The sequence below is a fragment of the Chiloscyllium plagiosum genome, chromosome 16, assembly GCF_004010195.1.
Source record: "Chiloscyllium plagiosum isolate BGI_BamShark_2017 chromosome 16, ASM401019v2, whole genome shotgun sequence".
Taxonomy (NCBI): Eukaryota; Metazoa; Chordata; class Chondrichthyes; order Orectolobiformes; family Hemiscylliidae; genus Chiloscyllium; species Chiloscyllium plagiosum.
In genome coordinates this window covers 51,933,409-51,949,057 of record NC_057725.1, presented here as the reverse complement: position 1 = coordinate 51,949,057, position 15,649 = coordinate 51,933,409, and the positions used below count along the sequence as shown (strand labels likewise).

Here is a 15,649-nt window from a genome sequence, read left to right as displayed (position 1 = left end):
CCTCGAGATTTGCCATCGCGAAAAAGCGGAAGTTGGACGGAAACAGCGAAAGGAGAAAGCTGCCACACCAATGCTCCACCCCTTCCTGTGACCACCTGTAACAGACTGTAACAGAGCCTGCGGTAACCTGCGGCCACTGCACTGGTAACCGCAGTGGTACCACCACTTATGGACTCACCCTGACAGTGGAAGAGAATCATCCTCGTCCGCAAAAATCATCAATGATGATCACTAGTAATGGTCTTCCTGTACTTATCCTTCTCCACAATAAACATCATGGGACTGTAGAGTTTTTTGTTGAAGTAACTTTGGTGAATAGCTGCATAGTATAGCTGATGGAATGGTGAGTATTGTGTTCACTGAAAGGTAACCAGTTAACTAGATTGCTCTATCACTGGAATGGTGCTACATTTCATGAGAATTGTAATTGCAACTAAAGTATAATTTTCACAAACACCTGATGGGAGAAACTGTGCATATAAGACAATTCTTCCCTCCCTTCCGACCACTCATGAATGAAAATAGTGACGTATGTTATTTTTTCCATTCTAGTGCCATCCAAGTGGCTGCATGACAGATCTCTTCATCCAAATGGCTGTTGTAATGATACTGAAACAAATTCTGAGCAGCTGTGTGCAGTACGCTGTACCGTAAGTTAACATTCACCAGAAGCAAATATACTTAACTTATGGACCACAGTTTGTTAAACGAAGGATATCATTGGAGTTGAGTGTATGTAGCCTGACAAGACATGCCACTGGGGTCTCAGTGCTACAGTATCTCGATATTCTGTGCTCCTTGGCATCCAAGCCTAAACTATACAATATATCATACCCAGTGATGCAGGATGTCACAGTATAATTTGTCGCAATATTTGCATGTTTATAAAACATTATTATTCTGCTTCAAAAAGCTTTGGGAAGTTACTTTGAAGTGTAACATTATAAACAATGTGTCATTGATCTTCTAGCTCTACAATAAGTTACATTGGGTTCCATTTCAGACTTGTTTATGAAGGCTATATTCTGACAACATGTGCTGTTGGCATGGCTGTGCAGAGATTTGCCCCCTTTCTGCTGCTCTTGGAGGCAATGGCAACTATCACAGTCGAATGAGAATTGAATCATGACTGAAGTTCCAGGTCTTTGAGAGGACTGTGGACTTTCAGATGTGTAATACAAGTATAAGAAATTTTAAACCTGCTTGCTATCATTCTTGCATGAAGGCAATTAAGACAATGTTTGAATTTTTAATATAGGAGACTTTGCCCATTCTTTATTTGGTGTTGGATTTTAATAACTTTATGCAAAACACACATGTCCTGAAATCATTGGGTAGTATAAGTCAATCCTTTTTAAAAATGTCAATTCTATAATGAATTTTACAGTCATCAAGGCAAACACTATCCATCTTCATTTGTCTCTCCCATAGCTCTCTTTCACAGCTTTAATTAATCTTTACCAGAAGACTGGAAAAAGCCACAAAGTGTACAGATATCAATAAACATCCAAGCTAGTCAATGAGACAGAAATCCAAAACACTTTCCTTAGTGGGTAGACTTTATTAACTGATTGGTGTCACAGCTCTTTCCATCCCATTATTACAGGTGCTCCTGAGATGTGCTCAGACAATTAATAGACAAATCATCTCTTTGTCCTTAAACTTAAATAAAGACATCAACAAACTTCACAATGTTATTAACCAGACATTAACACAGGAGAGGCAGTTGAGAATTATTGGAGTTAAAGTGAGGGTGGTGATTTGGTCGTGGGAAAAATCTTTTGGTGTATGTCAGAGCACTTCTGGATATAAATAAAAAAAAGAAAAAAATTAAAAGACAGGCTGGTGCTGAGGGCCTCTTGTTTAGTGGTAGTGTGTCTATCTCTGAACCAGAGATGTAGGTTGAAGTTGCACCTGCTTCAGATTTGTGTCTGAACAGATTGATTAGAAGGTATCTTAAAAGCCAGGGCAGCACAAGAAACAGCAAATCAGAATGACTCCAAGACGCTGTACAGAATCAGATGGGAGCTAATTGGGAGAAGAAGCAGCATTGTTGTACCAATCAAGAGCAAAATTCTAGGACTTTATTGATTAAGCAGCAGGAAGTGAGATGAGTGAAATATTTTCAGGGAATCCTCATCAACAAACTGAACCCAACCCTAGCTCCATATTTGGGTTTGATGACAACATTGCAGCTGATCATCATCCTGGTGGAAATTATCATATCAGAGGTCCAAACAATCTAAAGAACAATAAGGCGTCTCAGATCAATGAGATACCAGCCCAGCTTTCAAAATATGACAAGAATTGCCATTAAAAGTAGGAAAATGAGAAGATGCCTCAAGATGGAGACACACTTTGAATACTGCTCAATATTAAAAAGTAAGAAGTGGGCATAGTTGGTGCCTTTGGGTCTGTACATTTGGGTCTGTGTCTATGCGAGTGTCTGCATGTGCACGTGTGTGTGTCTGTGTGTGCATATGTTTTTGTTAAGTTTGATATTATCTTTAACCTTTCTAGTTAATTCTGAAGTGCAAAGACACTTGGGAGTTCTAGTCCAGGATTCTCTCAAGATAATCCTGGTTGAGTCAGTAGTTAGGAAGGCAAATGCAATGATGCTATTTATTTTGAGGGGACTTGAATATAATAGCAGAGATGTACTTTTGAGGCTCTATAAGGCTCTGTTCAGACTACGTTTGGAGTATTGTGTGCAGCTTTAGGCCCCATATCTCAAGAAGGATGTACTGGCCCTAGTGCATATTCAGAGGAAGTTCACGAGAATGGTCCACCAATGAAAAGCTTAAGATATGAGGAACATTTGATGACTCTGAGTCTATACTGAATGGAGTTTAGAAGGATGGGGGTGGGGGGTGGTTGATCTAATTGAAAATCTAAACATTGGGTCTGTTCTCATTGGAAAGAAGAAGGCTAAGAGGGGATTTGATAGACACTTACAAGATGATCGGAGGATTAGATAGGGTAGACAGTGAAAGTCTTTTTCCTAGGATGATGACATCAGCTTGTAAGAGGGGGCATAGCTACAAATAGAGGGGTGATAGATTTAAGACATATGTCAGAGGCAGGCTCATTATTCAGAGAGTGATAAGGGCGTGGAATGCTCTGCCTGCCAATGTAGTTAACTCAGCCACATTAGGGAGATTTAAACAATCCTTGAATAAGCACATGGGATAGTGAAGGGGGATGGGATTAGATTAGTTCATCGAGGGTCAAAAGGCCTATTCTGCGCTGTATTGTTCTATGTTCTATGTTCTAACACTGTCACAAGGTGGATTTTCTAACTCACTCACCTTTCCATGTAGACAGTGTGATGCTGGAAAAGCACAGCTGGTCAGGCAACATCTGAGGAGCAGAAGAGTTGATGTTTCGAGCATAAATTCTTCATCCTGATGAAGAGCTTATGCTTGAAATGTCGACTCTCCTGCTCCTTGGATGCTGCTTGACCGGCTGTGCTTTTCCAGCGCCACACTTTTTGACTCTGTTCTCCAGCATCTGCAGTCCTCACTTTCCCCTCTGCATGTAGATAGCTCTCCAAATTATTGTAGCTTTGCAAAATGCATTGTAAGCAACCCTTAGAGTCATAGAGTCATAGAGATGTACAGCATGGAAATAAACCCTTTGGTCCAACCCATCCATGCCGACCAGATATCCCAACCCAGTCTAGTCCCACCTACCAGCACCCGGCCCATATCCCTCCATCCTTGTAAATCTTTTCTGAACCCTTTCAAGTTTCACAACATCTTTCCGATAGGAACGAGACGAGAATTGCACGCAATATTCCAACAGTGGCCTAACCAATGTCCTGTACAGCCGCAACATGACTTCCCAACTCCTGTACTCAATACTCTGACCAATGCCTCTGAAAGCATACCAAATGCCTTCATCACTTGTAAGAGAAGACAAAAATCTGGGCAAAATGACATGAGTTGGTTTGATTTATTACTATAATGAGTACCAAGGTACAGTGAAAAGTGTCACCTTACATACTTTACAAGCAGATCGTACTATACAAGTGCATCAGGGTAACAGAACAGAGCGCAGGATTCGTTACAGCTGCCAAGAAGATGCAGACAGAGATCAACATTAACATTAACATTATTTGGATGTGCATATCAGAAGGTGCAAAAAATGTGCAGGTCAAGTTATTCCCTGGTCTACAGAGAAATCTAGCATTATGTTGTTTTAATCAATTTCAATTATGAATACTTTACAGATCCCTGAAATATCAATGGAAAAAATACAACAAAAAAAACACAGACAATGATGTGACGGATGCAACAACAAAACACTGGGTCAAAAACTACAACCTGAACCACGTCGACTCTTTTAGTTTATTCAATGAGTTTTTGGAAATGGGTATGTTTTGCTATACTTAAATACATTTTCTTTTTCATTATAACCACCCACTTATTTTTAGAGCTCTAATGAACTCTCTCTCCAAATTGGAATCTTGAACCTAGACATGCTTTCACGTAGAATATTCCTATGTACATTTATTTTCTAATTGTTTTGTTGACATTATGCTACTGTAACATTTAAAAAATAATATTATGATTGTGCAATTGGTTTTGACAATATTCACAAGAAATCTGGACACATAAAGAAAAATTCAGGAAAACAAAGTATTTTTGTGAATATAAGGAGAGATTTACTTAATTTGCAATGGTGAGGATACATAGACTAAGTTGTAAAGGAGAATGGTTTCTGGGGAAGGAATGCATCTCTTTTTCCACAATTGGATCTTGAAATTATGGGTTTTGTTGGATATAATTCTGAGTGAATTGGAAACCCAATGGTAGTCCTTCCAAATCGGTACATAAGGCAAAAAAAAATGTTGGAATATGGGAAAAATCCACCAAATGTGAGGGAAGTGATGCCAAAGCAGCAGAAAGCATGAAGAGAGATCACATGTGAAGTATTGTCTGCAACGTGGTCACCAAATGTTTACCAAAAGATGGTGAAGCAGCGGAAAGGATTGTTAGAAGCTAACTAGAATAATTTCAGGCTTTAGATTACTTCAAAAAAAAACCCAGCAAGGCCATGATTTAATTTTTCCTTAATGGATCAGGAAGCTCATAATGTGTACGTTGAAATATTTTGTGAAAAACTGAATAATTAATAGATATAATTCTTAATTAGGATGGCCAAAATTCAAACACTGCAGAAAAGTGCTGATGTACAAGATGTTGACTGTTGAAGGGTCCAAAACATGATTGAGTCAATTTTGGATATAACAGAGCAGAGAAATATGGGTATATCATTCATGAAGACAAAAAGAATTATTATTAACTAATGATCCCTATGAGAACGAATTAGATTTTATTTTGTTGTCCTTTTTGGTGAATAGCCTGTTAATGCTCACTGTTGAGTCAATATATGGAAAATTGAACCTTGACTGAAGTATTGGAGGGTTTTAAGTTCCCATGGAACTGTACTGTAGCAATATTCTTTCAGATGTTTGTAAAAATAGTTTAGAATGTGAGTCCACTCCGAATTTAAATTGTAATATGAAGTAGAATGTGAAAATCCAAGCCATCAAATTTAATGTTTCTTCACTAAGGGTAGGTATTTATTCCAGTAATGTTTGCATATATGTTAACAGTTTGCTTTTTCTTTTCAGCCATTCAATATGGTTTCACTACAATATTTGTTGCAGCCTTCCCACTGGCTCCATTACTTGCATTTCTGAACAATCTATTTGAAATCCGATTGGATGCCAGAAAGATGCTTGTGCTTCAAAAGCGACCAATACCACGAAAAGCAAAAGATATTGGTAACTTTTCAACAATGTTTGTGTTGTTACATGGAATTGAGGGTGCATACAATCCAAAGACAAAAGTTTGAAAAACATATGTATGCAATGTAGTTTAATGTGGTCAGATGTTATAGTATTTTTCACCATCAGCCCCCCTCGATAGCCCTAAACCTCGAAAGCATTGTGACAAATCTAAGATCTGAAGGTTACAGTTCCATGGGGTAGTGACAGTGATTCCCTGATATTTCTGTGATTTTGCATTAGAAGATGGCATACATTGAATATTCCTGCTCAAATATAGTTTGGTATATTCAAAATTATTATCTACAACATATAAAGTCATATGTTATTGCAAACGGCAACACTAGATGCAAGCATACTATATTTATTCATGCAAAAATAAAAGTTCTAAGAATAAAGTTTTGTCAAAAAGTAGGGAGTCAATTTCTCCACAAGTAAGATTTTTACAAAAGGTGAAATCCATACTTTACCATTACTTCACAACCGCATTTGTCATGTTGGAGACTATTTCTGTCAATCCCTCTTCGAAAAGTAGTGTAAACTAAGTTAGAAATATTTTTATTATTAAGTATTTTTTGTGAATAATTAAGAACCTCATGGAGATGAACATTAACTATTAGAGTCACGGAGAATCGTACAGCATTAAAAAAAGACACTTAACCCACAATGTCTATGCTGAACAACAAATACCAAACTACACTAATCCTATTTGGTCCATGGCCTATTATGCCCTGACATTTTAAGTGCTTCTTAAATATTCTGAGAGACAGTGCCTTCACTACCATCTCAGGGAGCATAATTAATTTTTCTACTATCTACTGAATGATTTTATTTTCTATCAGTTCTCTTCTAAACCACTTACTCCTCACCTTAAATTATGCCATCTGGTCTTAGATGTATCTGCTATGGGGAAAGACGCTCATGATCTACTCTATTTGTTGTGAATTTGTATACCTCAATGAGATCCCCCTCCTCTCAGCCTCCACTGCTCCAAGGTAAACAAATCCAGCCAGTCCAGTCTCTTCTCAAAACTGACTTTTCATCCCAGGCCACAGCCTGGTGATCTCCTCTGTGTCCCTCCAGTGCAATACTGTTGATCCAATCGTGCAGTTACCAGAACTGCACACAGTATTCCATTGGTAGCCAAATTAATGTTTTATAAAGTTGCAACAAGATTTAGATTTTTAGATTTTATTGTCATGTGTACTCAAGTACAAAAACACAGGAATACAGTGAAAAGTGTGTAATATCGCCACACATGGCACCATCTTCGGTATCAAGGTTAAAAAGTTAAGCATTCCTTCATAGAAAAGTAGAAAAATAAAGAAATAGGTAATAGTTTACATTAAAGTCTTTCATAGTTTAAACTAGGAAAATAAAGGAATAAATTTAAAATTCAGCAGTCTTTGGTGAGTTCTCTGCTTATTTTGTTGCTGCCACTGCAGAAACTGTCAATGTAGGTGAAATGTCACCTCTCCAATCTCCCTCAGTGGCACGGTAACATGCCTGGGTAGGATTCACTCGCACACCTAGCCGAGATACTGTCATGAGCCACTGAGAAACCAGCTGACGTACCCGCATAAGACCAGGCTGAGAGTAGTGGAGAGACCATGCCCAGGAAACACCATGAGCTGCAGAGAGACCAGGCTGAGAGCTGTCGTGAAACCAGGCCTGGGATTTATCACGAGCTGCCGAGAGACCAGGCTGAGAGCTGTCGAGAAACCAGGCCAACACCCGCCACAAGCCACGAGAGAGCAAGCTGGGACCTGTCATGAGCTGTGAGGGAGTCGGCTGGGACTGGGCTGAAAGTAGCCAAGAAACTAGCTGACCATGAACTGTGAGAGACCAGGCTGAGACCTGCCACCAACTACCGAGTGACCACACTATACCCTCCATGAGCTTCAAGAGACCAGGCTGAGAGCCACTACGAGCCACCGAGCGACCAGGTTGACCCACCACAAGTAACCAAGAGACCAGGCTGAGACACACTGAAAGACCAATGAGGGGAGAAAAGCGAAGGAAACAGAAGGAGCGGAGGAGCTCCACTTGGAGCATCGTATTCCACCGCTATCTTGACTGGAAGTAGATAAGACATAAAGACTTCCTTGCTCCAATCTTTTATACCCTGGCTAATGAAGACAAGCCTCCATATGCCTTCTTCACTCGCCTATCTACTTGTGCCGACACATTCAGGATCTATGGATTTGTATGCCAAGCTCCCTTTTTCTTCAGTATTCTCAAGGGACCTACCATTCATTGTGTACATCCTCTTATTAGACCTCCCTTATCTGCACACTGAATGAATTAAATTTATCCAATTCAAAAACAAAAATCATATATACAAATTAACAGGTATATGATTTCCCTCAGTTTTCTCACAGTACAGAATACCACTTGGCAGCACAGCATGTAAAAAATGTGTATAAAAATTAATGAACATAATTTTCCTCGTGTTCAGAGCAAATAATTCATCCCAATCTTCCCTTGATAACATAATCATATGTCAGTCATAACATTCCACAAAAAATGATCTTCTGTGCCAGCAAACACAGAGAATAACCTACGTTTTCTGAATGGTTTGACAACAATCTCTATTCTGATTTCGTCCTAGGCCCCTACAACCCACTTACATAGTATTGCTAAATTCTGACACTTATTCCATCTCCTTTGGTGAATGTCTTCTCTCCACCAGTCATTCAGGCATTCCACATTTTCCTACATTTGAAGGGCTTGCTTGGAGAGATATCCAAATGTTGAGCAAAGTTGGTTGAACTAATGAAAATCTAACTTGAGCAACAACATAATTGACAGGGTACAATTTGAATATGTCCCAAATGAGGAGACTTTTTTTCTTTACATAATCTTCTTGGGTTGGAATCTCCAAACTTTCCTCAGCTGTGTTTTCAAAGCACTTTCATTCATCCTTTACTGTGGATGAGAATGACTAGATTTTGGAATTGCTGTTTCAGCTTGGATTTTCTCTACAATATTGAAGAAGTGACATAAGCTCTATCCCATTAGAAACACACAACTATGAAGCTACACTTTTCATGGCCAGTCATCTTCCCCAATGCTGTGTTTTCTCCAACTGTTTGAGCTACTGGCATGTCAAAATTCATTTATTCATTCATGTTCACAGTACAATTTCTTTCCTTTTTTTTAATCAATGTTTGACTATAAGCCACTGTAATGTAATAAGTCTGTAATTAAGTTCCACTGGGAGACTGTGAAATCTTGGTCTTCTGTCACTGTACAAAATTGTTTCTCTTCACAAATGTAATACACCATCTATGGCTGGTTTTGAAATCTGTAAGGCCTAATTTTCTTGTATGTTTTGGAGTAAAGATCCAGGTAGATTCTCATGAAAATGAGAACCCATGAGTCTATCCTGGCAATTTTCAGTTCCCTATTTTGTAACTTCATTTTCCAAGTCAGGCCACAGGCCTTGCTTGCCTCTGGACACTCAGCTTTCAGCATCTGCCTAAGCTGTGCAAAGAACTTCATTCAATCTCTTAATATTCTTTTCCAATACTTTCAATGCTGTAATCACTTCACAATTACTTCTCTGCTCTGCAGCCAACTTTAAAGTTCAGAATGGACTGTGAATCTACAATTCCTTCTTGATAACAAGTTTCCATAATAGAGGCAGGATTGAAGGTAGGCACTGCATATTGGTGAGGTAGTGTTGTTGATATCACGTGTTGACCTGTGCAGACACAAGGAGAAGAACCGTTGCATTCAGCATGGATTATATTAGTCCATTTGTAATAAGGTCAGTTTCACTTCAGTAGTGAGTGGGTCTTAAGTACATTGTTTGGAACTAATGGCCAAAAATCCAAAGTTAACTTTTAAACAAGGTTCCTGTGGCACAACACTCGTTGCACCTTGGTAATCTGAAGATGACCCATTTGTGCCTGCCTGTTAGCCAGCTCATCATCTATCCATGCCAGTATGCTATCTGCTAAAGCATCAGCTTTTATTTTCTGCAATAAACTTTGATGTACTATTCTGAAACTCATTAAAGTCATTTATGTACACTGTAAATACTGAAGCCCAAGCACTGACCCTTGCATGACTGCCACCCTGATTACACTCCATCATCCAGAATGGCTTGTCAATTCTTTCTCTGTTTGCTTTCCAATAGTCAATCCTTGCTCAACGTTAATATATTTCCATAATCTTATGTTTCAACCTGTTGCGTGGCGCTATATCAAATGCCTTCACAAAGGCTAAATAAATCAAATCACTCATTCTCTTTTATTTAACATGTGATAATTTCATCACACACAATTTTCCTTGTCTAAAATTGTGATTTTTTAAAGCTGCTCAATATTGACTATCCTCCCAATTTGGTGCCACCCATTATTTGATAAACTCTGTTCAGATTGTTATTGTAAACAGCAATGGCTCTAAAATTGAGTCTTGTGGAACATCACTAGCCACATTATTTCACTGTGAATAGCTACCTGTTCTTATTCTGTTTTGAAGTCAACACTTAATTTATCTAACTACTTGTTCCTTGAATTCATATTCTGTAACCTAGGTTATGCAATACCTTTTATTGAAGTCATTTGAAAATACAGATAAGTGACACTACTACATTATGATTGCCTACTTTGTCACCTTATTGAAAGCTTCAATAAAATTCATTGAGCAAGGTTTTCCCTTTTGAAATCCATATCATTCATTATGAATTCACATGTTGTGAACACTGTTCAGAGATTATATTTGTGGATGATCAGATCTAGTTGCTGTCAATGTACTGACCTTGGATGTCTCCAGCTCATTGGTTTGTGCTAGTGACACAAAGCTCAAGTAGTTTTGATCCATTCTCAATTTATAGTTCCCCAGCACAGAGAAGGTGGAAGTGGGTGAGTCATCCTTATTGTTCATGCCCACTTTTGATTTAAATCCCCCAGAAAGTATAGATGTTTGGATTTTGTGTTTCTGTTGATAGTTGTAGTTATTGGAATGATGTCAGCCAGGTGGACCTCATGAGTTCTCTAATTAGTGCTGTTAACCTGGTCCAATCCGGGAGCCCTGGCTGACAGATATAAATATAAATATCAAGGGTTCTGCTCACTCTAGGAGCGGGTTCTATGCTAGCTGGGTCAGTGTCATGTATTATTCAAATGTAAATAAAGGGTGACTTGGTGACGGGATAGCAACCTTTGAGGAGTTATTTCAATCATAATGTCAGACCGCTCACTGTACTGGACTGTCACCTCTGAGTTGCATCACAGCTTTAGAGCAAAAATCATCAGGAAGTTAACTGGCTCTGTTTGAGAATACATTTTGGACCATTTGTAAGGGTTCTAACATTGAGAGTTGTGAGTTCCTTATGCCAAAGCCTACACCTTGTTCATGCATTTCCTCTGAATTCTTCCCCCACCAGGAAAATGTGCTGTTTTTTTAAATTCGGTGTTCCATTCTCAGAACACCTTTGGCTTTTGGAGTGAAGTAATGTCAGTGTTCAGCTGATCATGTTCCATATTGAACAGGGCTATTCTGTGCATATTATTGACCAGCTGCTGCAGAAAAATCTTATGACACAGTGATTGTGTCCCTACTTCTAGGCAAGAAGGTTTGGGTTCAAGTCCCACCTCAAGGTCTAATGTCCTTATACCATCCAAATTTTGATCTGATCTCATGAAGGACCAATTTAGAATATATTGTGCCCTGATGGTCATTGTTTGAGTCAAAGCAGCAATCAATATTGACTCAGAACCTCATCTCCCTGATAACATTTATTTTATTGATCAGTGTCATTAGCTTATCTGTCCTGTGCATGTGGTTCTGACATTTCAATTTGCCAACTTTTCTTTAGCAGCAAATTACTGCAGATGCTGGAATCTGTATTCAAAACAAAAATACTGGAAATCACAGTGGGTCAGGCAGCATTCCTGGAAAGAAGTAAAGTAATGTTTCAAGTCTAGATGAGTTTTCATCAGAGCTGATGTGTACTATCAACACCCTTTCTCACCCAGCACTCCATTTCTCCACTTTTGCATAAATGCTGCCCCCTGCATGTCAGCTCTGATGAAGAGTCATCCAGAACCAAAATATTACATTGCTCTCTCTCCATGGATGCTGACTGACCTGCTGTGATTTCTACTTTAGTTTGTTTTGTTTTGTTTGCTTAGTGTGATTCTGTCCTCTTAAAGTCATAGAAAAAACATGGAAACAGATGCTTCAGTCCAACTTGTCTGCAGAGCTAAAGGGACATCCATTAACCACCATGCTGTTTTCTGTCCCTCAGACAATTTCATATCCATGTGTCTCTTTTATTTCATGACCTGTTATTTTAAAGTCGCTTTGTACAGTGACACCTTTTGGAAAATCCACATACACCACATCAACTATGTTGCCCTCTTCAGTCCTCTCGATACCTCTTTAAATGAAATCTAGCAAATTGATTATACAAAATTTATTCTTAAGAAACAGTCGTGGCTATTAATTTTGTACCAAATTCCTGTTTCTAGAAGTTTCCACAATTTTAATTGACTCGCTTGTAGTCGCTGGCTTATCATCTGACAAATCAGCAACTTGCATCTGGCTTACCCTAAACTCGTACTCAAATAACCAATCTAATGGATCCAGAAAGCTATTATCACCTCTAGAAACTTGTTAAGTTTAGCTAACTCATTGCAAAAGAATACTTCAGTGGCTGCAAAGTGCTTTGTTATGTCTCAAGTTCTATGATATAAATATGACTCTCCTTTTCTCTTCCCTCTCTAAATTACAGTCAAGACCTCAATGTACGGGCTCATTGGGCTAATCAAACTGGCTATTTATGCACTGGCATGTAATTATTTTAATATACTACAGAAGCCAAAGTGTTTATGTTGTTATAATGCATATGATCATTAGAAATCATGTTAGGGCAAAATAAAATTTACTGATACCAAACATATCAGCAAAAGTTCTTTATTAGTTATTTTTGAAGTGCTATACTGTGTGATGTAGATAAATGTGAAGAAATAAGCTGTGCATTGAGAATCAGATGGGTACATGAAATAAAGTATGGCTTTATTTTGCTCTCTAAAAGTTGGCATATATTTTTGGACTGTTTGTACTTCTACCCTGTGATGACTTATTTTAGTGTGTTCATTAATTTTTATTTAGCCGATGTAAACTTTTGTTCAGGAAGCAACAATTGTAGGGAATCCAAGAATCGTGAGGAATAAAGTGTTTAATTGTTTAATTTTTGTTGCCACTGTTGGCAAAGTAAACAGTGATTTGAAATGAATTGCGATCAACACAGCATCAGCAATTAGATCCATGTGATACCAACGATCAAAGTGATGGGCATGGGTAAGAGACAGAGGTGGGAATGAGCAAATACAATATCAGGAAAATGTTTGACGGTAATGTAGTTGATGTGATGAACATAGGAAACTCTGAAATATAAAAAGACTAAGAACATGAAGATCAGGGAGCACCTGATAATTGACACAAAGTTGACGAGTGACATAAGCAGGTGAACAATGGTTTTTCAAACCAGAACCAGATTCAGGGGTTTTTGGGACCACTGCTTTTCTGGATATATTTTAGCAATCTAGACTTTGTGTCGGGGCACAATTTTGAAGAGTTGCAGATGTGGTTTGGATAAAGTTGATGAGAAAATTTGCAAGTTGGAGAAAGATCAGGAGGTCAACAACCCCAACTGAGCACTAACTTTAGCAAAGCAGCGGGACTGACTTACTGGATGTAGCCTCAGCTACAGAAGCAGTAGATCTGTTCAGTCTCCTCACTGAAACCTTCCAGAAAGAGGAAGGTTTCCACCACCACACTCCAGTTCTCACACATGTTGTCTATTATCTCTGCACTAGACAACCTTATTCCAAATCAAAACTGCAAGCACCGATTGAAATAGATGGATTGTGATAGATCAACACTCTTGGAAAAACACAGTAGCACAGTATTGAATTTACAGTGAAGAAGTTTAGCAAAGCTATTGACTTATTTGTCATGGATTAAGTCCAAATATTGATGCTACATACTTTAACTACTCAAGAATGGGAAATGAGCAATTCTGACGCTTATGGATATACTTCTTTACCTCTGGAGGGAGGGGAAGTATCCCAGTTAATAATTAATGCAAAGATGGCTACCCAGTACAAGAACAAGGGTAACACAATGATTTTTTTTAAGCTATCAAAGCAGCACTCTGCAGAACATGATGGGAAAAGTACTTGACCTTGTTGCACTCAAATGCATCAAACCTGAAATTCCATATCTTTTCAGAACTAAAAGATTTACAGTTGACAGCTTAGAAGTTTTTTGTCTTGCACTCAGCAGGACAAACACAAGAATGCTAAATTTCAAACAATCATAACAACCTATACTACAACAAAGATTTGTTGGCAAGCTAACTCTGATTGGATGAGGCATTGCTATAAAAAAAGAAACAGGGAACTTTAGGCTTCCCCAAGCTCTTGGTAATTCAAGAGGTGTAAGGCATGAATGTATACCTTTAGTTTGCTAAGAACCAGTCCTTGCACATGAATGTATATCACTTCTAGCAACCAAAATGACATGCTGTTTAACAAAACAAAGAACTGCTGATGCTGTTTAATTTGATCATTGTTTGTAATAGGTAGGATGAATTGTACTTAACTAGACAATGCCTGCAAAACTTAAAACAAAACATTTACTGTCAGATGTGATTCTAGAATTCTTAATCCACTTTAATTGCAAATATGTCTGGTTCCTCCCAACACATGAAATGCCACCAGGTGGCCCTTTGTATTACTGAAATGGTGTGCTTTACAGGACAGCTTAACATATTTTTAATAAGATTTCTCTGTCTTTGTGTTTAACTCTCTTTATAGTCTCCTGTTCTGGAAGTCTATTTATTTCTTTGCTATCAATATCTTCTCTTACTTTATCCTACCTTCACAATGATTATTTGTTATTATATTAATTCGCTTGATTAACATAAATTTAATATTTATTATTTCTTGGTCCTAGTTTAGAGAGTCAAGAAGATCTTAATATTGACCAATTAACTGAATAAGCCTGTGGTAGTAAATAAAATTATACATCTGTATTTCAGGGATATGGGTACGCCTGCTGGAGGTGGTTGGTGTGTTGGCTGTCATTGGCAATGGATTGGTGATCTCGATCACTTCAGATTTTATCCCTCGATTGGTTTACAAGTATGGATATGGGCCATGTGCATTTGGAAACAGTTCAAATGTTAAGTGAGTATACAATCTGAATTACAAAAGCTTTGTGTCATATGTTGTAATCTATTTGCCAATCAGCTATAACAGAACAGAAAGAGGACTTTTTAAAACTTGTATTGAACTGCATGTTCAAAATACAATCTTATTAAATACACATTATGGTTTATATTTTATGAGCCAACACAAGGATTCAAAACCCAATTTCTGATTGCTAAAATGCTACCTCAGTCACTTAAACAGCCCATGTCCAAATGCAGCAAACCTGCACGACAGCCACACATAGGCTGAGAACTGACCAGTAACATTCATGCCACGGAAGAAGAGAGAATCTAAATGTCTCCACTTGACATTTTACAGCATTACTATCAGTAGCTTCCCTATTATCAACATCCTGGGCATTACCATTAACTAGAAACTGAACTGCAATACAATACTGTGACTACAAGAGCATGTTAGAGGCTAAGAATTCAGAAGTGTTTAATTTACTTGACTGGATAAATGCAGCTCCAACAACACTAAAGAAATGCAACATCATCCAGAACAAAGCAGCCCACTTGATTGCCACCTCATCCACCACCTTTAACATCCACTACCTTTACAATGACAGCATACCATTACCAAGATGTACTGCAGCAATTTGTCATGGATCCTTCAACAGCATCTT

At 38.2% G+C, this 15,649-nt stretch overlaps 1 protein-coding gene across 2 annotated transcripts in view; it reads left to right on the top strand.

Annotated features, from left to right (window-relative positions):
* The window catches only part of LOC122557905 (anoctamin-9-like), a 130,459-nt gene that overhangs the window by 88,365 nt on the left and 26,445 nt on the right, over positions 1–15,649 (top strand). For both annotated transcript variants that reach the window (XM_043706111.1, XM_043706110.1), the window contains 4 exons: positions 553–650; positions 4,232–4,374; positions 5,639–5,791; positions 14,853–15,000. In XM_043706111.1, coding sequence (XP_043562046.1) covers positions 553–650; positions 4,232–4,374; positions 5,639–5,791; positions 14,853–15,000 — 542 coding nt within the window. The remainder of the gene's footprint in view (positions 1–552; positions 651–4,231; positions 4,375–5,638; positions 5,792–14,852; positions 15,001–15,649) is intronic.